At 33.9% G+C, this 26231-nt stretch overlaps 2 protein-coding genes across 4 annotated transcripts in view; one reads left to right on the plus strand and one right to left on the minus strand.

The window, feature by feature from the left end:
• LOC106120805 (UHRF1-binding protein 1-like) overlaps positions 1 to 2707 on the minus strand; it is a 19996-nt gene extending 17289 nt beyond the window's left edge. For all 3 annotated transcript variants that reach the window (XM_013316246.1, XM_013316245.1, XM_013316247.1), the window contains exons 1-2: positions 2516 to 2707; positions 1671 to 1872 (exon numbers count right to left, since the gene is read on the minus strand). In XM_013316246.1, coding sequence (XP_013171700.1) covers positions 1671 to 1872; positions 2516 to 2559 — 246 coding nt within the window. In that variant the 5' untranslated portion in view covers positions 2560 to 2707. The remainder of the gene's footprint in view (positions 1 to 1670; positions 1873 to 2515) is intronic.
• A 478-nt stretch (positions 2708 to 3185) lies between these two features.
• LOC106120655 (cilia- and flagella-associated protein 97) lies at positions 3186 to 4665 on the plus strand. Its single transcript, XM_013316022.1, has 4 exons — positions 3186 to 3371; positions 3469 to 3973; positions 4068 to 4290; positions 4497 to 4665. Exons 2-4 carry the CDS (start codon positions 3495 to 3497, stop codon positions 4551 to 4553), a joined length of 759 nt encoding a protein of 252 aa, XP_013171476.1. The 5' UTR covers positions 3186 to 3371; positions 3469 to 3494; the 3' UTR covers positions 4554 to 4665.
• The last annotated feature ends 21566 nt before the right edge of the window (positions 4666 to 26231 follow it).

The raw sequence follows: 26231 nt of genomic DNA on the forward strand, positions 1-26231 counted from the left end.
TCTGTTAAGACCCTTTTTCTCAGGAACGCGTGAATCAAGCTGGAATTTTTTTTTATTCCGCAAGGAAGGTGTCACGGGCGTTAGCTAGTATTCCATAAAACTATTTGGTAGCTTAAACAATTCACGTCGCTTACATTAAGAAAAATAAAAATAATCACGCCTTATATTGAAATATTTTACTTCACCCAAAAACCTTAATGTCGTGGTTATACGTGACTACATTTTTATTACGTATCCCCACAAATGATAAATAACGAAGTGGAATAAAATAGTTAAAGAAAATATGAAATTATATAATCATGACTGTCAAATAAATAGAAAATTGCAAATTAAAATATTGTTTATTTAATTTGGCACATGGTGAACAAGCATTCTGCTCTGTCTGACGTGCCAACTTCATACTTTTCAATATTACTTCTTACTATGTAAGTTTTGATGGATGGATGTTTGAAGATATCTCCAGAACGGCTAAAAAAATCTAGATTAAAGTTGTGTGTTTTTTTATTCCGCACGGAAGGAGTCGAGAGTGGCAGCCAGTATGAAATGGTTTTAAAGGTTGTAATTAAAATAAACGGCGGAACAGATTTGGTTTTAGTGTTCTAAATTTAAATTCATATTATCTTGTCAATGTCAAATAAAAATAAAACTGCATTGTTTTATCAATAGGGGTCAATGACCAGACTGTCTACTGAATTATGACTCAGTGAATACTGAACATGGCTTCCTTAGTGAACACAAACAATGCACTCACTTTTATCTTCCTACTAGCTGTCGCCCGTGACACCCCCCGCGTGAATATATAAAAACCTTAACATATAAATAAGTTAAAAAAAAGCAGCTCTTTAAGGCATAAATTCGAAAAAAAATGAATAAATAGTCCTATGTCCGTCTCCTGGCTTTAAGCTACCTCCTCACCAATTTTCAGGCATATCGGTAAAGCCGTTCTTGAGTTATAAATAGTCTAACACAAATTTCTTTTATATATATATATAGAAGATATGTTGTAGTAATATTATAGTTAGAAAATCAAGATAGAGTGACTCTGATAATATGATATTTTATAGATTACATGCTGGCCCACAGCTCTATACTCTATGTGTCATTCCATACTATGTTATATGCTAAGTTTCGTTGATCTATTTAGCCATTATAGAGATACCTTGTAATAAACATCCATCCATATAAACATTCACATTTATAATATTAGTAAAATAAGCGCATAAACATTTCTTTTTATTAATTTTATGCCAAGTATCTGAACACACAATTTTTTTTTTAATAAAATAAATTAAAAAAGTATTGAACCTCCTTTTGAATCACTAAACTTCTACAATGGATATTTATCTATATATTTTTTTTAATACTTCATGTAAATTATAAATCTTCATCATCATCAGCTCACTATATGTCCCCACCTAGGGGCTCGGAGCCTACCCTAAGTTATGTGGGACTAGGCCACAGTCAACCACGTAAATCTTATTAAATGTAAATTATTAGATGTATGGATGAGCGTAATAAGGTATCAATGGATCAGCTCAAAGAATCTTGATAAAATTTAGCACAGAAGATGAATAAAGTCTGAAAGAACACATAAGCTACTTTTTTAGTTTTTTCTTTAAGTTCCAGGGGGACTGAGTCGTAGGCGAAAGTTAGTTATAAAAAAAACTTACCAAAACAATAGGAACTGTTTTCAGTTTGGTCCATTGTATTCTGAATGACGCACGATTGCATTTTGCCGAACTCAACCGCACCCAGGCAGGTAATTCTAACAGATCTGTCAGCAGATCCTCGTCCAATGTCAAGTCTTGCAGTTCTCCAGAACCTCGAAGTGCCGACAGTGAGATTTGTTCTGGCGATAAATTCTTTGTGTATCTGATAAAGGAAACATATTCTAATTAAGTAATATGGAAATTATAAAAGTGAAGATCCCATAAAACCTAAAATAATAAAAAAAAAATTGTGACATGCTGAAAAAACAAAATATATAAATGAAGAGTATTAAAACTCAGTCCTATTCCTATGGTTAATTTTATTTTAATGTCTTGGATTTAAAACACTATAATTGCATGTGAAGAGTTCTGTCAAGAGTTTAATATTCGTAGTAAATAATTATGTTGTAGTATTTTGTTAATAATTATAGGTTGTTAATAATTAAGGTAAGGGTATTGTTTACTGCTTATAAAATTATAACTAATCTGTTGCCTTACTTAATAAATACATTTGATTTTTTCAATATAGATAAAAAACATACCAGTATCATATTAAATGTAATTAGAATTTTCGGTAATAACAATTTACTTTCAACCTATGTTATTGTTTAGTACATAAACATTTTTGTTTACGAATTTATCACCTACATATCTTTATGTTATTGAATATTAATCATATAATTTACTAGATTAAACTCCCATATTTCTTGATCAAGCGAAAATATTTTGTTTATTTAAGTCCACTTGTGTAGTTTTATCAATATGTCCTAATTTATGAATATAGTTGTATTTATAAGAATTCTTACCTCGATAAGTGTTTCAACAGCTGATTCTTTATAATAGTAACCATTTTCGATGTTAATTTAATAAAGGCTATCTAGTTATTACGGATGTTATTTAAGAGACATATTTTCCACTGAAACAATTTTTCCAATACTTTGAGGATATTTTCTTTCTTTTCTTCTGCGATGTGGTGAAGACAAAGTGAATGAAGTGAACTAAAACTGACAGATGAAGTGAATTAAATGAATGAAGAGTGACAGCTGTCAATGGTAAAGATAGTGATGCCATTTAGATAAGGGCGATGTTTCGAATAGAAAATCGATTAGCTTGTTTGCTATTTGGATTTTGTTTATTAAAGACAAGATTAACTTTAATAGAAAATCTTAAACAAAATAAAAAGTGCATTTAATGCAATAATTAGGAGAAATAGGTAAGTAGCGGTTGTAAAAATACATTTAAAAAAAAATTCAATATCGAATCATGTATCCGACCGTAACCAGGCAACAGATGGCATGGCGCGAGTTTTGTTTACATGTTGTTGAGTTCATATTATTGATTTTATTAAATAACAAAGATTGCGTCTTCTAACAAGGTGTTCAATAGGAATAATATATTGGCTCGGACAAAAAGTACCTGGCTGTTGGCGGCCGTTGGTAAAACTTGACCTGTTCAGTTTAAAAAAAACATAAATTTTGACATGTAATATCATTTGTCAGATTTATATTTTGCTTTGTGCCAGTAATTCTTTTAGGTTTGTTTTGCTTTGTTATCGTAAAATATATTGCTTGTGGTATTTTTTTGTAATAAATCGTATGATTTTGAAGATTTCTTACAGAATTACTTAATTGCTTTCATAATCACGTATACAAAACCTTTATTGTAAGTGCTTAATAATGTATTTTAAGGTCTTATTGTTATAAAAATAGACGTTAGTAGAGAATATCGTGCACATTTAATGTTATATTTTCGATTTTAGCAAGAATTTGCACGCTTTCAAGCACGATGTCACGTAGCGAGATCAAAGTAGGAGCTAGAACGGAATGTAGTGATTACATTGACACGGATTTTTCTTCTGGGGACTCAAATAAAATGAAACCTAAACAGTTTTATCGAGAGGAGAATAATAACGAGGTCGATGAATTATCAAAAGATCTCACAGAGATGGGATGTATAGTTGATGCTGTGAAACGACCACCTAATATCTGTGTAGAGACTTGTGTGTATGAGGACTCTGATTCGGGCAACGATAAATCAGAAGTCGAGACCAAAGATAATGAAGACGACGTATATTCTGACGAGTTCGAAGAGGACAGAAGTGAAATAGAAGAGGTGGTGAAAGAAAGAAAAAAACAAAGTAAATCTGAACATAATATTATCAAGGAGACTCCATCAACTCAACCTCTTGTCAAATTAACAAAAAGTTTGTCGAATAGTTCGACTAATAAACAACAATCTTTGTCTGGACAATCTACGAATTATGGGTAAGTATTTTTTGACTAAAGACTAAATTGTAGTTTACACCTATATTAGACATGTCCTGTAATAGATTTGGATATTTGTCGTGTCCTTTCACAGTTCGATATCAATTCCTCCGACACGTCGCGTCAACATGTCCTTCACAAACGAGAGACTGCGTGAAATTGAGAGACACAACCACATCTTACTGAACAAGATCTTGAGTGCGCGTAACTCTCGCAAATCCTCAATACCGCCGCGAGAACAGGCAGCTAGGAAACCTGTGCCGCCTGCCGCTGTGCACCGTAAAATGCAACAGAAGAAAATAGACCACGACAATATGGTAAGAAGTTAAAAACAAAGCACTTTCGCTCTTTACCACTGACCTCTATTAAATGGACAGGCTATAAACCGTGATACTTTGTTCCTATTTCATTTTCGCCATTCACTTTACACACTAGCGCGCTCTATCTGTCATCTGTCATCGTCGCAATCATTTCTGTACCTACTCAATGATTGGATGTATTAGTAAGTACAATTGATATCCAGATCCTCCTGAAGAAAATCCAGCGCGCAAAGTCGTCGGCGTGCAGCATGCGGCGTTGATACAGAAGGCGCGTCGGCTGCGCGGGCGCACGTCGACGCTATTCTCTGCCTACCCAGTTGTTGCACGCCAATATAAACGTTATCCTCAATATATTTTATATTATCGTTTTCATTATGAGTTTTATTTATACCTTTATGTATCTCTTTAATTATTAATCTACATATAAAAAATAGATATATTTCTAAGTTGCCGATAGCCGAAACATTAATAAAATAACTGTCTAGCAGTTCACTCATATTCTTCCGGTTTCGGCACCGACTAGTTTCGAGCCCATCGGGAGCCCTTCATCAGGGTGAGTGGGACTGGTATTATTTCGCGGACGAGGCCTTCAGCTCACTGTTAGCCGTTTTTATATAAGTATTTACATTATAATGTCTCACGAAAGTTTGAATAATTTAATGCCTAGCAGTTCGTTTAAACGTCTCTAAGGTTGATTACTTATGGTTCATGGAAATCACAGGACTTAAGTAATTCTAAGTATGGCCGTGAGTTTACGAAACTTATTGGAAATTAATGCTAGCTAAGAATCTGTCATTAAATTTTTAAGATGTTCTATTACGTATAATGCATTGTAGATAGCAATAGCAATGAATTGCAAATATCAGTGGTGAAGGACATGTAATAAAAACATGTTCGCTGGAGAGACGCATACAGTCAGAGGTCATTCGTAATTCGTAAACAAGTAGTAATGATACTGCAGTCAGCAGACATTAAATATAAATATAGCAACATTGTAAACACGACATTAATCATCAACGATAAATTACAAAGTGTATAATAATGCCAGTTTTATATAAAAACATATTTTGTATGGTATAGTTTACAGAACACAGGTAAAAATATTATAATAAAGCTGTGACCCGCGATTCCGTTGACGCGGGAGTAAAAAAAAAAAAATTGTCTATGTATTCTTCCAGACTACGTTCTAAAACTTAGAATCTTAATCGTTGCCTAATTTTAGCGACATCGATCCAGCTGTTCTTGGGATAACTTCTAAATAACATCCATACATCTAAACATTTGCATTTATAATATAAGTAAGATAAGTTAAATATTACTCACAAAAAAAAAATAAGCGATTAGTTTTTCTGTCTGTCGCTAGATGGCGCTACCAGTTAAGAAAGATTGAAAATTGCTCGCTCCTCAGCTAAATGTTGCTTCCACTTGTTTCAAATTATCATTTAATACAAAGGTAAAACTTTTGTAGTTAAGAGATTGATGTTACGAGTTATAAAGTGCCTCGTATCAATGTTGGTTCAAATATCCATTCATTTTCATTCATAAGAATCAACAGGAAACTTGTCATCCATTTACGGTTCTCATAACAATGTATTACATAAGGAAATCTGATTCATCAAGACGATGAATCACAGGATACCCATGAAAACAATAAATACGTTTGTTGATGTTGTTTAGTGACAAACTGCAGTAAAATTAATGAAGAAATGATGTCATGTAAGATACAAATATTGTAAGTAACGTCTCTACACATAAATAAAGTTTAACGCTTATAAATACAGTCAAACTTGGATAGACGAGAGTCTAAAGTATCGCGATATTATTCTTGCTTATATCGTTTTCTTTTTAATCAATGTTTCTCGCTTATGGAGGACGTCTGTCCGTACCGGACGGTAGCTCTCGTGTATAGAAGTTTCTTGCATATCCAGCGTCGACCCTATTTTACTTGATATCCAAAAGGAAATAGCAAAAGTATCGCCGACATAGACTGATGACTGACACAAAAAATGAGAGTAAAAATGCCTACAATAAATGAAAACTCTACATCAGAGAATCCACACACGTTGAATCCCAGTAGATAACTATATCTTACACTAGCTGTTGCCCGCGACTCCGTCCGCGCGGAATTAAAAAACTATTGTTCGCAGCGTAATGTTATATAGCCTAAAGCCTTCCTCTATAAATGAACTATCCAACAAAAAAAGTATTTTTCAAATCGGACCAGTAGTTCCTGAGATTAGCGTGTTTAAACAAACAAACAAACAAACTTTCGCTTTGTAATATTTATCTAACATTTTTGGGTTTAAAAATGTCCATAGTCTTCTATCAATTTGATTGCTTCAAAAAGTATGTACTTTTAGGTTATAATTAAAAATTCTTATACAAACTACATAGATAAATATAGTTTATCGTAGATATTGTATACGTAGTTGAAATTAATTTATACGCAATAAACGTCCAAAAATAACAAAAAAAACATAATAATCCACTTTGATCTGGAATTTTTATCTTTAATTATTCATCGTAAGATATAGATATCATAACAAAAAACAAAACAATAAAATTATGATTTAATTTTTAATCTACATATAAAAAAATTGGAATGTCTTTATGTAACATCTAAATAATATAGGCTGAGCGATAGGGAAACTCACCATTAAGAAACATATGTTATGCTTTATATTGCTAGCAAGCATATCGTGGGTTTCCGATACCATAATTGTAGTTTAAAACTTTATCTCTATTTTGTCAAAGATAATGACAGGTATGATGTGTAGGTTCTCGCTCGTTTGCCACCTTATGTTATAAAAAAAAGGTACAAAGATTTTGGTCTCAAAACCAAGTGGTTACTAACTCATGTAGGCAGAACATTTAAAGCCCTCTATATTATAAATTATAGGAAAAATTAGGAATTTTCGTTAATTAATAAACATATTTATTTTTATTGATTAATACAATTGTAATCACATATTAGCCGCATGTTAAATAAATTCTTGGAAAGCTAGATAACAAGTTTTTAACGTGATATCTGTAACAATATGTTGGGATTAATTTCGATAATCGTAAAGTAATCGTTTGATTTTATAATCTCATTTGTATCCTGTTAACATTTTATTTAGACGTCATATAATATCTCATTTTTTTTTTAAATCATAGGACAGAGGAGAAAATGCACAGAAAAAAAATATCTTCCCTTTATATGCATCCTCTCATCCGGAAAGTCCACTTCCACTTCCCATCCTTTCCTTATAAAGAAAAGGATGGGAAGGGAAAGGGGACTAAGTAAGGCTTCCGGGACGCACACTCATCAGACGAAACGCGGAATAGCTTCCACTTGAGGCGTGTCTTCTGTGTGGTCGTGGTATTTCACCGGGCGAGCCGGGCCGATTCGTGCGAAGATGTTAAAGCGGGCTCTACCACTGTTAATCTCAATATTATTTCTTACAAATATTATAAATACGAATGTTTAGTTGGATGGATATTTGTTTGAAGATATCTACAGAACGGCTGCATGGATTTTGATGAAATTTGGCATAGATGTAGAACATAGCCTGAAAGAACGCATACTAATTAAGTTCTTTTTTAATCCTCGCGAACGGTTTCGCTGGTGACAGCTGGCCAATGACAAATCTGATGATATTTTCCTTTAAAAAATTTAACTTTCAAATTTATTTCCAGCCATTGTTCACCCTAGCCGAGTCTTCCGAGTACTCAAGGAGGACCGAACTTACACTTTAGTTAGAATATTGACTGTTTCAAAGTCGCAATAGCTTCAAGTCTCAAAGCGTTAAATAAATTAAAGAATTAGTAAATAGTGTTAGGAAGAAAGTCCGAAAATGAGCCAGTGTATTGACAACACTAGCCTTACTACGTCGACGTTTATGTCCCCTCACTATTCATTCTGACACTGGATTTCGTAACGAAAGCATGTAATTCACGCCAAAGGATTCTAATAATGTCTGAAAGTAGTTTGCAATCATCGTAAACAGTGTTAGTTACCTATCAGATATCGATGTTATACTATTTGAATACAATACGTTGCGTCATGTTTCTTATTGACAATGTATTAGCCCGTACATTTCCATTGGTTGGCAATATAACGTTATTGTTTTGCCGTGTGTGAAGACCGGTGTAAAGAGCTACATATTTATATAATGCATTCTATTGAATATTACTTAATCTATATATATAAAAGAAAGTGGTGTTTGTTACACTATTTATAACTCAAGAACGGTTTTACCGATATGGCTGAAAATTGGTGAGGAGGTAGCTTAGAGCCAGGAGACGGACATAGGATACTATTAATTCATTTTTTTTATTATGATTACGAATGTTTAGATGGATGTGATGTGGATGGATGGATGGGTGGGCTACACTAAGTTTTTTATATATCCACGCGGACGGAGTCGCGGGCGACAACTAGTGGTTTGTATAATAAAAGAAAATGTTGTTATATAATGTACATCTTTTCCGCAAGTTTGAGATTATAGCTAAATACTTTTACATATAAATTTAAAAGAACAACTTAATAAATGAGCTATGTATTATTCCAGACTATATTCTATATTTATACAAAATTTCAGCGTGATCCATGCAACCGTTCCGGAGATACCTTCAAACAAACATTCATCCATTTAAACATTCGCATTTTTATATTAGTAAGTAGTAAAAAAGAGAAACTGATATACTAACTCACATTCTAAAATAATGGGCGTAGAGATTTGAAATTTTGCACAGAGATTTGTCAATATGTAGGCTAGAAATAAGAAAAGATTTTACGTAAGCTATTAAAAGTTTACATAGTAATATTTACTTATATGCCATATCTATTTATCAAACAAATCCATTGGCAGAATTAAGTATATAAAAACAAAATAAGTTATAGCATCATCATCATCATCATCATCAGCTCACTATACGCCCCCAATGAGGCTCGGAGCCTACCCTAAGTTGGTGACTAGGCTATAGTCAACCACGCTGGCTCACTGCAGTTTGATTGCATCACGATGTTTTTCTTCACCGTAAAAACTGCGTATAAATGGATAGCCATTGTCGCAAATGTCGAGTAATGGATACTTACAAAAGATATGCGTCTTTAATTTAAAAAGTTAATTTATTTAATGGCGTAATTACTTTTGGACGTTCCGTTGACGCAGTAGTCATTGTTCTGTAGTTTGCATAAACGATAATTATTTTAAATGCGTAGTTAAGTCCCTTCGGCGCCGATTGTAAACAGTTTGCAGTAAATATGTTTTAAAAATAGATCATATCACTTTATAAGCTTGTTTACAAGACGAAGGAATGTATGTTTTCCGCAGTTTTAATATAGATTTTAATAATTTGAGTCTGTCAGCCATTACCCATATTAACTGCACTTGGTCCGCGACTCTGCGCGGAATTAAAAAAAGACTTAATAAGTAGCCTACATATTTACCAGACTATGTTCGATATTTGTGACGTATTTCATAAAAATCCGTTAAGCAGTTCCGTAGATATCTTCAAACAAACATCCGTCTATACGTCCATTTAAAATTTCGTATTTATAATATTAGTAGGTAAGATTTACAGATATTTCTTGAATGTAAAACTAAAATTTATGTATTAATCATTTTTCAGAGTCGCTAAGTGGATCTTTAGGTATCACTTAACAGTGGTAGAGCCCGCTTTAACATCTTCGCACGGATTGTCCCGGCTCGCCCGGTGAAATACCACGACCACACAGAAGACAGGCGTCAAGTGGAAGCAATTCCGCGTTTCGTCTGATGAGTGTGCGTCCCGGAGGCCTAATTTAGTCCTCTTTCCCTTCCCACCCTTTTTTTTAGAAGGAAAGGATGGGAAGTGGAAGTGGACTTTCCGGATGAGGGGATGCATGGGAAGGGAAAATATTTTCTTTCTGTGCATCCTCTCCTGCGTCGATGAAAGGTAGGCAACGCATATGCGATTGCGTATGTCTATGGGCAACGGTCACTTCGCTATTTCAGCGATTTCGGGTGGCCGATTGCTCGTTTGCCACCTTTTGATATAAAAAAAAAACTTAACGTTTCTAAGTGCGATAATATTTATTTAAACTAATTAATTGCTCATCGTAGTTGCTTTCTATAATCTTTGTATGTTATAATCCGTGTTATCAGCTTAGCTTATCAAAGTAATGCATTATTTTTCAGAATATTAGAAACTACGAGAATTGATATAAGTTTATAATCTGATAAAAAATAAAAAGTGATTAATTTTACCCAAATGTTTTTTTGTTAGGGTAAATATTACGGTTGTAATCATACTAATATTATAAATGCGAATGTTTGGATGGATGGATGTTTGTTTGAAGGTATCTAGGTTATTTTAATTCTACGCGAACAGAGTCGCGGGCGTTAGCTATATGTACATAAAATTCATTCCTTAAAAAAAGGTGTTTTTGTATATTTTTTTTCTTACAATCAGACGTGAAAACTCATGGTTAAATTAATGTTTAACATGACACTACAGAAAGTGTCTCAGGACTTAAATAACGGTTTTTATATCTTATATATAAAATTCTCGTGTCACAATTTTTGTTCCCATACTCCTCTGAGACGGCTCGATCGATTCTCATGAAATTTTGTGAGCATATTTAGTAGGTCTGAGAATCCGCCAACATCTATTTTTAATCCCGCGCGGACGGAGTCGCGGGCGACAGCTAGTAAATTATAAAATATCATTAGCTTAAAAAATGCATTGCTTTCCCCTTTTCTATTTTAATGAAAATGCATCTTGTATGGGGAAATTGCAATGGGGTGTCTACATCAACCCCATGTATGTAACCCTTTAAAAATTCATCCCCTGCACGGTACAGGTTCACCCTTGGGATAACATATTGGGGGATTATTTTTGCTACTACATGGGGTGAGAAAAAATCGAATCTTTAGACAGATGTAGACAATACGTAAGGTCATATTTGTAGGTTTATGAACGGAAAGATGGTTATAGTCAAGGACATTTATTACCAACTAGCGTTCGCCCGTGCCTCCGTCCGCGCGAATTAAAAATAAAATAATTAGTAGCATATGTGTTCTACCAGACTATGTTCTACATCTATTTTAAATTACAGCCATATCCATTCAGCCGTTCTGGAGATATCTTCTAACAAACATCCATCTACCTAAACATTCGCATTTATAATATTAGTAAGAAGATTAGATCAACAAAAAGAACAGTTTTTAGGACAGAATCTTATCATCTTTATGATTAAAACTCTACCTGTACCATCAAGAATTAAGAACATTTAGAAGTGGCACTACTATCATTTCCTCGAATCGTATGAATCAGAACATTTGCGGCTCTTTAATCCCTTCATATCGCTACAAACACCATCTGGCTGTTTATTTATAGCCATTTCTCAATCGTTTAAATCGATAAGCCCTTGTATACTTTTAAATTTGTAAATAAATCGAAACAAAGTCGGAATTGTTTCTAATGTTAGAAAGAAAATCCGAACTGTGCAGATGTATCGGCGCAACACTAGCCTTATTAAAATATCAACGTTTATGTCCCCTCACTAATTATTCTAACACTTGTTTTGGTAACGAAAGCGCGCCATTCGCTCCAAATGATTCTGACTAATCTTACTTGGACGTATCTTGGATGGATGGATATTTGTTTGAAGATATCTCAAGAACGACTGAACGGATCTCGCTGAAATTTGGCATAGATGTAGAACATAGTCTCAAGGAACAAATAGGCTGCTTATATTTTTTTTGATCTCGCGCGAACGGAGTCGCGGCAGTTAGTATTGTCTAAAACTAGTTACTATTGCTATTTGATAAAGTCTTTAGTACAACATGAAAAGCAAAAAAAAATCCGTCATTTTGTAAAAACATCGCTCTTCCTTCTTAATCCGTGTGATAAAAAATTATGCGATGATTTAGTTACCTTTTTGCATATAACAATGTAAATAGACTTTTTGAGGAAATGAGAATTCAATGAAAAAGATAATAGGTTTTTTGAAATAGGAAAACTAGATTTAAAAGCTTAATCCTGACAAATATAAATAGCTGTCGCCCACGACTCTGTCCGCGCGGAATTAAAAAATAAACACTTAATGCTTATGTGTTCTTCCAAACTATGTTCTACATCTATACCAAATTTCAGCGAGATCTATACAGCCGTTCTGGAGATACCTTCAAACATACATCCATCTAAACATTCACATTTATAATATTAGTAAGATTATCAAGTAACAAGAGATAATAGCTTCAAGGTCAAGGTCGTCAACCAAAAACAGCTAAGGTATACACGGAATTGCTGTCGCAGCTGCTTGAATCCGTGTATGGTAGATCTTACGTATGTACATTTCCGATTAGTAAGATACAACTAGTAATGGCCAGTCCATTAAATTAAATTCACGTTAACACCGCCCCTGACTACGTCACGGGTTGGATGTGTTCCAAGTTGCCAAGAAACAGTTCTTCGAAGACCTTTTTTTCTCAGTAAAGATATGTCGACAGTTTCACGGTAGCGAAGTTTATATTTTTTATAGGTGACTATCTGTCGCCCGCGACTCCATCCGCGTGGAATGAAAAGAAACTTAATTAGTTTCCGGCAATTACTCGAATTTTCTCACCTTTTAAACTTTACCTAAACCTCTACGAATATTTCAAGACCAAGATAAAATAATTCTGTTCAGCTGCTCTCTAGTTTTAGCGAGACTAACGAACAGCAATTGATTATATATATATATATATATATAGATTATCCACACTGATTCCCAGGAATTCTACTACAACGATTTGTTTTGTAAGGAAAATGATTTTGTTTTTTTTGCTTTTGTACAAACATTAGATGTATTTTTATTACGTTTAATTAAAATAAAAATGTTTTAGTTCTCATGCAGATGTGTGGATTATGAGATGATTTTTAGGGTTCCGTACTTCGAAACGAAAAAACGGAACCGTTATAATCACTTTGTTATCCGTCCGTCTGTCAAGACCTGTTTTGAGATGTTGGGAAGGAGAATATGATTGAAATTAGGCCTTCTGTATACTTTCTTTGTTCTTCCTCTACCTTTGTATATTCAATTACTTTCTTGTTTGCTATGTTAACCTTTTGTTTTTCAAAGTCTTCATTACTCGCGTAAACACCAGGAAATTATTAATTATAGTTCTCAAATCAGTAATGAGTTTATTTTGTTCGATTACTCTGGTTATTTTCCAATGAATAATAACAATAAAATAGTTAATAACAAGCTATTTTGATAGCGACGAGCAAATTTAGTTGAGATAAGGTTTTGTAAACAATTACGCTATTTATCTGCGCTAGGTAACAAAATTAAACTTATAAATGGAATGTTTGGAGATAGCATTCATAACTATTGATCATATCTCATCTATCATCAGCTCACTATACGTCCCCACTGAGGGTCTCTGAGCCTTCCCTAAGTTAGGGGTGACTAGGCCATAGTCAACCACGCTTACCCGTTGCGGATTGACTTAACACATATCTTTTGAATTTCTTCACAGACATGTGCAGGTTGCATCACGATGTTTTCCTTCACCATAAGAACGTCGGATAAATGTACATATGTAAATCGGAAATCGAAAAACATATTAGTACATGGCGGGATTCAAACTCAGGACCTGCAGATTGCAAGTCAAGTGCTTGACCCCTGCCACCGACACCTTCAGCAAAAATCTATTTAATTATATTTAACTTTCATCCACATTAAAGTATGTAAAAATACATATTTACAAGCAAAGCCGATTGGATCTATACTGATATTATAAAGAAGTAATATTTATAAAAAAGGATTATTCGTTTCGATGTAAAAAACCCGCTGTAGTTGGTACCAGTAAACTACAGGATGTTGTTTAAAGAACTATAGTGATAAATGTAGCGTATATCTCCCGAAGATAGCGTAGCTTTATAGCAGTAAAAGAATTTTTCAAATTGCGTAAGTAGTTTCGGAGCTTATTGAATGAAAATAAACTAATAAACAAATAAATAAACAATACACTTATATTACGTTTTGGGAAATAAAGATTACTAATAATACGTAGGATTTCCCCAATTTATATATCAAATTACGTGGGATTTAATATTTCCATTACTAAATGTAGTAAAAATTTACAACGTTTCTTATCAATTGTCTTCAAATTTGATAATCACTTTAAGTAATTTTTAACTTAGTTTTTCAAAGTGCACTTTTATAAGTTTTACAAAAATATGTTGTAAGGTCATGATCTACACCAGTCTTTCCCAAAGTGGACGAAGGGGGCGTTCCCTTGTGGGCGCTGCAGGTAAGTTGCGGTTTATAGTAAAAGTTTCGTTTAGAATACTCCGTTAATACACATATGTAGGTCACAATAATTAATTAATTTAATTTGAATTTATAGTGGTTTTTAAATATGTGAAAATATGGGGGCGCTAAAAAAATATTTATTCTTAAAGTGGACAGTAGACAAAATAAGTTTGGGAATCACTGATCTACACGTTCAAAAGTTGTAAAGTTAATTTTGCAACACAAATATTTATAAAAGGGCACAAGGTTTTTTGCATATATTTGTTGTTACCTATTATTTGAGGTGTTTATTTATATTTTAAAGTTCAAGGTGTAATCATATTAATATGATAACTACATATTAGTCATCTTACTTCGTCCATATTAAACTTATATAAAATGCGAATATTTGATGGATGTTTGTTTAATGATATCTCCAGAACAGCTCAACGGATCTCGATGAAATTTGGAATAGATACAGAACACTGTCGGGAAGAAGACGTGGAAGACTATTTAAGTTTTTTTTTAAATCCGCGCGGACGAAGTCGCGGATGACAGCTAGTATATATTTATGATAAAAAATATACTTAATATGATACGTTATTTAACTTAATTTCCTTATTGAAATCTTTATAAGTAAAACCCCATAACACTTGTTACGTCAAGGAAAAAGCTTTACTAAACCTATATCTGAGATATAGTAAAAAGCCGAAGGTAACAAAATACGTCAGAGATGGGTCAAGGAAATGCTTTATAACTTTCTATACGGCGAATACATTTGATAGGTTTGTTCATTTTATGATTTTACAGTTGCCTATGACTTCCTAGGCGTGGAGTTCAAAAAATCGTAATATATACAGCCTATGTTATCCGGGGCCTTTCCATGCATCCTCTCATCCGGAAAGTTCATTACCACTCTACCCATCCTTTCCTTATAAGAAAAAGGGTGGGAAGGGAAAGAGGACCAAATTAGGCCTCCGGGACGCACACTCGTCAGATGAAACGCGGAATTGCTTCCACTTGACGCCTGTTTTGTGCGAAGATATTAAAGCGGGCTCTACCACTGTTATAACAGATGTTCCTAGTTAATATTAAAAAGTAATAAATTAATTTCTATTTAATATACATTTCTATTGTATTGAAGCCAAGGTTGGATGTCAATTTATTCCAGTATCGTTAAGTCTAAGGAAGGGGGTCAAGCGCAGAATGCAAGATGCATCGCGGATGGATCTCGAATGTTTAGGAATACTATATCTAGGTCGTAAGCTTTATCACTTTACATATGTATGTTATATAAGTTCTTATATGTTATACTAGCAGTCGCCCGCGACTCCGTCCGCGTGGATATATAATATTAGCTGGTAAAACATAATACAGTAGAAACTACATAAGCGAGACAACTCTATAAGCGAGATCGTCCGGTCCTACAGACGATCTCCATACGCGAGATACTAGAGTAAAAGAACCTCTGTAAGCGAGACATATATCGTGGTTACTATTCTCGCTTATCCATTTTCGATTTTTTTATTATCCGACAATTGTTTTGACACGTAAGAAACAAGCGTACTCTTACACCTGACGTGCCAACTCAAGACTGTACTTCGTAATTACGTTCTTATACGGATTGTAGTCATTTACAAATTACCCAATTTACAACCTTATTAAGTTATGTCGCCCTAGTACTTCTTGCTCTCCGTCGTGTGACTTTGACTCAACATTTCACAATAATACAAACGCGACAGTCGCCATGATTTCTGTATGTTTTAAACATGAAGGACATAGCCTTTGCGAGATAAAATTATACTTTATATAGTGTTTAATGAATTTCTTTGATAAATCTTTCCTAGACCTTGATAATGAGTCACGAGTATATTTACATTAAACATTACGGAGTTAATTAATGATTTAAATTATTAAAAAAGTAACTTCTAATATATATTTTTTTATTGCAAACTGTCATTTGTTAATTTCCTCATCAAATCTCAGCGATGTTGCCACGATTTTCGACGCAGTTTGGTTAAAATCTTAATCAAATTCGTTTTTACAACTTTTATCGAAGTAATTACTAGCAGAATTAAAAAAACCTTATTTACATGTTTAATTAAAATTTAATTTAAGTGTGTATTCCTAAATTTCAGAGAGATCCGTGCATCCATTCTGGAGACTTCTAACAAACATCCATCTAAACATGTGCATTTAAAATATTGGTTGCCCATAGACATACGCAATTGCATATGCGTTGCCTACCTTTAATCGACGGAGGAGAGGATGTACAGAAAGAAAATATCTTCCCTTACCATGCATCCTCTCATCCGGAAAATCCACTTCCACGTCCCATCCCTTCCTTATAAGATAAAGGGTGGGAAGGGAAAGATGACTAAATTAGGCCTTCGGGGCGCACACTCGTCAGACGAAACGCGGAATTGCTTCCACTTGACACCTGTCTTCTGTGTGGACTGGTATTTCACCGAGCGAGCCGGGACAATTCGTGCGAAGATGTTAAAGCGGGTTCTACCACTGTTAAAGATTACAATGTAGGTTTATTTGTCGAAAAGTTATTAAAATTTGCTGTATACAAGAATGACGACTTTATACAGAGTGTTCAAAGCGATAATTTTAATACGTGAAAACAATTTCATAACAATTTATAACGTTTTAAAATCGTAAATGTATTTGTATGTTTTATTACGACAATGTTGTCAACAGATGTCGCTACCAGATATCAAGACTTGACCTAAATGAAATTGTGTCAAAGTACTAAAGAAAATTCTTTGATGTGATTGTTATCCTTGATCTCGAGAACGAAATATCGTTTAATTTTATCAAATAAATGATATAACATGGAAATTTTATGTGTTGACGCGCGTTAATCGTTCTGAAAGCGTTTGGCGGGAAATTATCCGCCATTTTGTCGGCCCTTTGGAAATAAACCAAAACATCTTAGTATAGGTTAAAAAAATAAAAATAAGTCAAATATATAGATTTAGTAACTTAAATGACTTCAACAAAAATAAGCTAACAAAAGCCTACCTGAGGTCTTTGGATTTAGTATTTAAAAGTTATATGAATAAGGTTTTAATTTAAAAAGTACATAGTTAGTTTAAATAATACGGCACAATTTAACCGTAAAGAGTGAATATTGAATAGTCCAAAACCATAGTCGTTTGTTTTTAATGAGAAAAAAAAACATACAGACGAATTGAGAACTTCTTCCTTTTTGAAGTCGGTTTAAAAAAAGTAGTTACAAACTTATGTGACTTGATCGTATAAGAGAAGTAACATCATCATCATCATCATAATTAGCATAGATTTATCCACTGCTGGATGTAGGCCTACCCCATCGATTGCCACAATGCCCGGTCCTATGCCGCCCGAAAAGAGTGTGTGAGTTTATTAGTAGTATAAAACTTTATAATAAATCATTGTCTAATATTTGCCATCTATTAAAATAATCCCATAAATAAACATAGACAATGATTTCAAACTTTTGGCTTGTTGCCAGCACTCACCGAGAATAAAGACGGCGTCTGGGAAATGATATGACGTCATATTTCAGGAAATCGATCCTACTGTAATTAGTTAGAAAACTCTGGAAATTAAGGTACATTATTAGTACCTTGCCTAAAGGGACTCCTTTTAATAATATATAATATTTAAGTTAATTTTTAATATTTTATTTAATATCATAGATTTGTTACTTGAAATGATTTTGTTTTTTGACAAACATAGAGTAATTAAGTTCGAGATGTTCTGTCTTGGCTTTGCCTCACGATTAATTTTTGGATCATCATCAGCTCACTAAATGTCCCCACTGAGGGACTGGGAGCCTACGCTAAGTTAAGGGTGATTAGGCCATAGTCAACCACGCTGGCCATGTGAGGGTTGGTTGACTTCATTGAATTTTTGGATAAGAGGTTTTTTTTTAATTGTAAACATATATCAAAGTTCATTGACCTATAACTAGAAGCAATCGTAAACTATATATTTAATTGTGATTGCAAGTCGGTTCTGAGTTGGAATGACGCCAAGAGACAAGAGTTGTCCACTGCACGTCCGCCATAGCGGCAAAGTTTTTAGTTAAATGGTTCTCTTTTCAGGTGATAATTTATAAAGAGATATTCTTTTGATCTCAATTAAATAAATACAAGTGAATGGAAGGGAGTTCTTACGATGAAGGAAAACATCGTGATGCAACCTGCACATATCTGAGAAGAAATTCAAAAAGATATGTGTGAAGTCAACCAACCCGCACTTGGCCAGCGTGGTTGACTATGACCTAATCACCCTTAACTTAGAGTAGGCTCCGAGCCCCTAGGTGGGGACGCATAGTGAGCTGATGATGAATGTAAGGAGGCCTTTCGAAGCGATACTAAAATAAACTATTGAATAGGGAGTTGAAAGCTTGTTGAAACAGCCATGAATTGTAGAATCAAGTACAAACAAAATTTGTTATTTTTTAGGCCATCAGTCATTTTTTAGTGTTTTTAGGATACAAATCTTCTCTAAAGTTTTTAGAAATTATAAATTTAGTTTAATAGTTAAGGTTGTGTTCTTGTTGATATTATTGAAAATTGTACGAAGAAAAATCAATATCTAGCCAAGCTGTATTTCTAAGTAAGCAATTTAGGTTACTTAGAACATAGCAAGACCTAGATTGTTATTACTGTGGTTTTAATTAACAAATGGTCTGTTTTTACACTTTAGGTCACCGACCTCACAATTTTTTTTAACTAATTTCTGGCAACGAAAAATTAAAACGGAAGGCTAAAGACATTCATTAACAACCATATCATTTTGTTCGCGCTTAATTAAAAAAAAAACACATAACATAAATTGCAGTAATATTTGTTATTTACACTATGTTCTATATAACATAACACCCGTAACTCAGATGGGTAGGCAGAGACTATGGACCTCCATTAAGCGTGGTCGTAACACAACTCTCGGTTCTTCTAAGTTCATACATCTAAGAACGAGAATAAGAAGAAAATATATGTAAGAAAAAATGTTTACACTTGTGCCAAATATAAAAAAAAAACTTGCAGATCTATGAGAATAATTAAGGTACAATTGAGAAAGTCAGACGCTAGGCCACTATCCACGTATGGTTGGATGTTTGAACTCTTAAAAGATATACCCACGGCCTGGAGTTGGCATATCCAGCAGAAGAGTTCTCCTGCTCTCGATGTGCCAAATGAAAGGTTTTATAAATTGATGTAACATAATATTTGATATTCGTTTCTTAACAACAACAACATTATAAATAAATTTATTGATTCATCAACGGAGTGCGCATATTAAATGGGATTACACCCAAGACAAGATTAAATACTTATTTCTAATATCCCAAGAATCCTGACGAGAGGAAATTGGCTCGTTTATATTAAAATAGGGGTGTGATTCATATTTTCTACTATTTTTTTTAATTAATTGAATTTAAGTGATTGTTACGTCTGTATGTTATTTGATGAAAGGAATTAAACTAAAAATACAGTACAGCAAAGCAATTGTTGAACGCTAGACAGAGCGTGAATTTGTATAGACGTTGGAGTTCTATAGATGATAGAGGTAGAGGTAGTTCTCAGATGTATATGACATCAAACACCCCTGATAACATTGCGCCTGTTTACCATGACGAGAACAATCGCTCACCTCCCCCCACACCTCACTCCGGGCCGGCCCCGATGCTACAGCGCGCAAATCGTGACGCGAGACATACCTACATACAAAACTACATAGAGTACAAACGCGCAGGCTATAAATACGGCGCCATCGCCCGCCGCCCCGCACTCTGCACTCAATTCTCGTAGTGAACAGACGCTTTTAAAACTAATACAAAATGGTAATGAAACTATCGTCAGTCGCTCTTTACGACGTGTACCCAACGTTGCCTAAATCGCACGGCCGTCAAATGGATTGTGCTGAAACTAAAAGGCAGAAGATTTGCAACGCTCTACCAGCTCTAGTGGAGGATGATTCTGAGGTGGAAATGGAGCAGGAGCATTGCCACGTGCTGCGAGCTGAAGGTCTTCGTCGCCAGAAGCTGATCTCGACGCAGCGCCGCGAGAGACTACAGCGAACGTTAGTGCTACCTTCGCTGTCAGAAGACGAGGAACCTTGAACTAGAGTCAATGAAACTTGGATCAAGTTTAACGCCTTCACGGCAAGCAGCTCCGTACGGAGCCAATGGAAGTGAACCTCACCGTCAACAGATGGCAGTGGTGGACAGCCGGTTTGACATTGGCAGTGACTAAGTGAAGTGATTGAAAAAAAAAAATAAAAGTTTGTTGGCAAATTAGATTAAGAAAATGTGTCGCTTATGTAAAAAATAATAAATGTGTTTAAATATATAAATGATTTCATTTATTACAACTCTACCTGGTATGTACAATTATTATTTACAACTTTCCAATGTTATAGAACCATATGAACTCAAGGCTAACCGTGAGTTTCTGAGCTCTGAATCCCCGTTTAAAACATATCGTCATCCCTTGTTTGAGATAACAATATGTTTTAAACGGGGATTTTGTTCTCAGAAACTGACTGTAAATGTATTAAAGGTAAAATAATGTTCATCGAAACGCAAATTTCAAAATAGCCAGCGTCCAATTGACCCAATTCTAAGTATGTCAATGCAAGCGAACGTTGAAATTTTTTGTATGAAGCCTTGGTTATATCGTTACAAACAATACTACACTTCAAAGGATATTGATGTTTTTAAACAAATATAAAATTTCTCTATCCGATTGTATTTTATAATGATTATTTCGTTAATAAATACAACGTTTATAATTGCTTCAAAATATATGGTCTTAGATTGAAAATAATTAAATAAAATACACATTTAGTGTAATTAAAAAGAACTTTCACATTAATTAAAGAGTAAATTGACAATCGATTTAAAATGAAAAAAAAAATCGCGGAAAAACAAAACAATTTTCTCAGTTTTTCCATTTCGGTATCTTAAACCGAAAATCCTTTGTTACTTAGTGGATTTTCTTTTAAGTTTCCGTAAACAACGATAAAAAAACATTATAAGAAATGTAATGAAGTAAGTTAATCAAGCACATTTTTACTTACTTTAAGCCACAGTTAGCACAAGATGACTCCGCAAAAACTAAGCTAACTTGTTCTGCTTGAAGATTAACCAAAACAAGCAAAAAGTGGCGGAATTCTCTCACGTTTTATACGTGATATTTTTTTACAATAATGCAAAGAAAAGTATGAAACGAAAAAATAATTTTTATGGCCAAGAACAACATCGTGATATGTGTGAAGTCAACCCGCACTGGGCTATGGTTGACTATGACCTAGTCACCTGACTTAGGGTGGGCTCCGAACTCTTCAGTGGGGACGTATAGTGAGCTAATGATGACGATGAAGTGAAGTATTTTATCTAACTGTAGAAGAGATGATTTTAAGAAATTTTCGCGCGCTTTCGTTACCAAGTCTAGTGTCAGATTGATTAGTGTGGGGACATAAACATTGACATTTTAATAAGGCTAGTGTTGCGCCATACACCAGCATATTGTCGGATTTTCTTCCTGACAGTACTTCGCACAACTTATGACTTTATACAATCATTTTATCTTACTAATCCTAAACTTTTATTGATTCTCGGGATCCAGGGTTATCCTATAAAATTATATCGGACCCAATGGTTAATAGTATTAAGAGGAAAACAGTTACTAGATTCAAGTCCGATATTAGCAAACTTATTCGAACAAATTACGATTTTGTATCTATGTAAACTATTATCAATGAAATAGAATAATTATAAATTAATTATCTATTAATATGTAAATTATATCAACGTCTTTTTATAGAAGTAGATTGAATAACTTGATTAGATTTATCGTGGGGTTTTCCTAGAGTCTGTTAAACAATAGATCCTTGTGAGTTTCAACATCCTTTCACGGTTAAATATCTTGGGAATACGTTGAAGTGAGTCAGTGTTTTGTTTTTAAGCTTAGTCAGCGACTGTCGTAACAGTATTGTGGCGATGATTAGAGGTCACTCGGCTTATGAAACGAAAATCTGTATAAATGTAAATAAATTTGAATTTTTCAAAGGATTACAAAAATTTTACTTTATATTACTAATATTCTAAATGCGAATGTTAAGATGGATGTTTTTTTGGTTATTCCAGAACGGTTATCCTGGAATAGTGTATGGTTCTGGATTCGTTTAATTCATATTTATAACATCATAATTTTTTTTTACGCGATAACAAGCTGTTCAACAAATATTATTGAATTTGGAACATACATAATAGACATAGTCTCGAATATAAGGGGATATTTTTCATTCTTTTTTAATACTGCGCAGTCCAAGTTGCGGACAAGAACTATCATTGCTTTATTATTAATAACTAGCTGTCGCCTGTAACTCAAACCATGTGAAATAAAAAAAAATAGCCCATGTGAACTTCCTGACTATGTTCCATATACCAAATTTCAGCGAGATGCTTTCAGCCGTTTTGGAGATACCTTCTAACAAACATCAATCATCAAATATTAGTAAGATTTAAATATGAAATACGATTTCTGTAATAGATTTTATACAATGCTTTGAAAGCATTTCATATTAAAACGTAAGCAAAGGCAGTGTTTATTAGGTCGGAAAAACGTGACCCGTTTACAGTTTATTGAATAAAACCCCATAACAAGTATTCAATATGCGTCCTACATACTCCTGTTCTCGTTCTAAATATGAACATCCAGCTCATTGGTTAAGATATTTTCCAATAGTTAGTGTCGTTAACAAACAAATGAATAGAAAAACTGTTTGATGCTTTATTGCACAAAGGCAACTCCTTACACTTTTGATATACCAGCATGGAAGGGTCAAACTAAAAGATTTTGTAATTTCTTCTATTACTACATGAGAAAAAAAAAGTTGTTTACGTTAAATAAAACGATAAAATTACCTGAACTGCAAACACTTGTAAATAGCTGTTTTAGTAGACCCTAAAGTTTGATTAGGCCTTTTTTATATCATAAGGTGGCAAACAAGCGAGCGGCCACCTGAAATAGCGAAGTGATCGTTGCCCATAGACATACGCAATTGCATATGCGTTGCCAACCTTAAATCGACGGAGGAGAGGATGCACAGAAAGAAAATATCTTCCCTTTCCATGCATCATCTCATCCGGAAAGTCGACTTCCACTTCCATCCTTTCCTTATAAGAAAAAGGGTGGGAAGGGAAAGAGGACTAAATTAGGCCTCCTGGACGCACACTCATCAGACGAAACGCGGAATCGCTTCCACTTCACGCCTATCTTCTGTGTGGTCGTGGTATTTCACCGGGCGAGCCAGGCCGATTCGTGCGAAGATGTTAAAGCGGGCTCTACCACGGTTTATTCTTTATTTCTCTTTTACTCTATCCATAACAAAGTTATCCCTAACTTAGGGTAGATTCTGAGCCCCTCAGTGGGGGGTTTATAGTGAGTTAAAGGTGAATGAAGAACAATGAATATTACTACATTGAAAAATTAGTCCATTATACTCTAAGCTATAAAATGTTTATTGTTATTGTTGTTCGTGACTTCATAGAGTTGTATTAACTGCCAATGCAATCATCGTCTGATACGTTGAATATAAAGAAATGGATTAGGACTTTACCTAAATTTCCATTGCCTTAGCCTCTATTGTACAAAATCATATTTGATGAGGGTGAGATAAAGTTGACACCTTATAAAAGCATATCGACTCAAAACTTATAATACAAAAGCATTTTCACAATACACATATTTGACAGATCCTGTCTCTTAAAAGTCAAAGGTGTGATGTAACGTCATGTGATGACACACTGCGCGTGTAAAAAGGAAAGTGTTAACCGTTTAACTTTCATATTACTGTACAATTTAGACGGGAAAAAAATTTGATTGGTTTAAGTTAAGTAAGACAATCTGTTAAGTCCATGTTAAACCAGTTAAGTTTAAATCTGTTAAGTAAACGTAACCTTTTATGGGTGTGATTCTCAATTCACAAAACGTATGGAGTTATGTCGCAATTGGATGACACAGGATGAGACAATTTTTATTTAACGTAATAATGGACGTAAGAGGAAATACTTTAGGTCATATTATCATGGGTTTTCGCCAAAACACAAATACTAGTTAATGAAGCTATAAATATTTAAAAAGGGACGTACTGTATCTCGATTAAAAAAATATCTTTGTTTATAATTTCCTCTATCTCTCTCTCTCTCTAGAGTCGGTTCCTCATGGCTGACAATCGTGGTCAGCATCAGGGTTAGTAATAGATGATTCGCTTCCATCGATTGCGGTCCAGCAAAACTCTCACGACTGCGGATTCGGATCATTACTGGTCCTTCACTTGGTGTTGAGAACCTCTATGAACTCTAGACTTTCATCTCCTCTGCGCATTGCGTGGCTGAAATATGCAAGAATGCGTTGATGGCAATGGAATTTCTCTATCTATTGAGGAACTTTTGAAGAATATTTAATACGTGCTTCGACGTATGTGGTCAAAGCAATTATCGGCCACAACTCTCACAGTAATCGTCAAATGTATTTTCATATCTCCCGACTTCAGTTATCCAGTCACGTACAATAACATATAAAGAAAAATAAATTTATATATTTTACATGAAGAGTCATAAATATATGATATTAAATTAAATATTAAAAACGAATAATTAACTAAAATATATTTTTAAAAGGAGACCCTTTAGGCAAGGTTCCGAAGATACTGGCAGCGTTCCCCCTTTGTATAGCTATACTAATTCTTTGACCGAGGTAGCTGCCAGCTCTTCGGTCCCCTGTGATGTCGAATAACTTTTTTGATATTTCCTTTAAAAGCTTTAAAGCGCTAGGACCTCACGGACCAAGGGTCTCGAGGCCGAATGGAACAAAATCATATTCAGAGCCCAGACCCCTGTATTTGCATGCTATATATTGTCCATTTAAGTTATAATTTATTTGTTGTTTTTAGTATATTGGTTGGAAATTAAAGATCCTGGTACAAAGTTACAAGGTCGATTTTTTTGTTTCAGTAATGTTATTGAAAATACGAAATAAAAAAAATAAATTATTATTTTTGTAAGGACACACAGACATTCAATCTACATCTAAATATAGTAGTATTTAACCTTTCAAAATATACTTAATTTGGTTTCAAACTTTATTTTCAATCTGTAAAGTTTCACGTATTTTAATAAAAAGTATGTCAAAATTATTTCAAAATGGATGTAAATATACAGATAAGAAAAACTTCCATCGTTTTATACAGAAGAATCAGAAAGCAACAAGATATATAACCATATAAGGTATAGATCAAGCAACTAGTTGATATTCAATGCCTTTTATCAACACAATTCAAGTTGGAACTAAAAATAAAGTAGCTCAGAACTCTCTCGAATTGTACAGGACTTGTTTCTTATCGGAAACATAATATAAACATATTTAATTGTTAAAAGCTTGTTATACATTAATTTGTTTTTAACTCTTTAACGAATGCAATAAATAACTATATTATTGTTTAAAAAACATTATAAAAATTATAATAATAAGATCCCATTTTTTTTCTAATTTTGTCGAAATCATTTTCTTCTTAATTCGTTTGAAGGCACCGACTAGTTTGAAACCCTCAGGATGAGTGCTTTATTGGAAGTATTCATAATCGCGTGGCCTCATTTTTATTTAGATACTTGCTGTCGGCTGTG

This window comes from Papilio xuthus, unplaced genomic scaffold, assembly GCF_000836235.2.
Source record: "Papilio xuthus unplaced genomic scaffold, Pxut_1.1 DF826949.1, whole genome shotgun sequence".
NCBI classification, from domain to species: domain Eukaryota; kingdom Metazoa; phylum Arthropoda; class Insecta; order Lepidoptera; family Papilionidae; genus Papilio; species Papilio xuthus.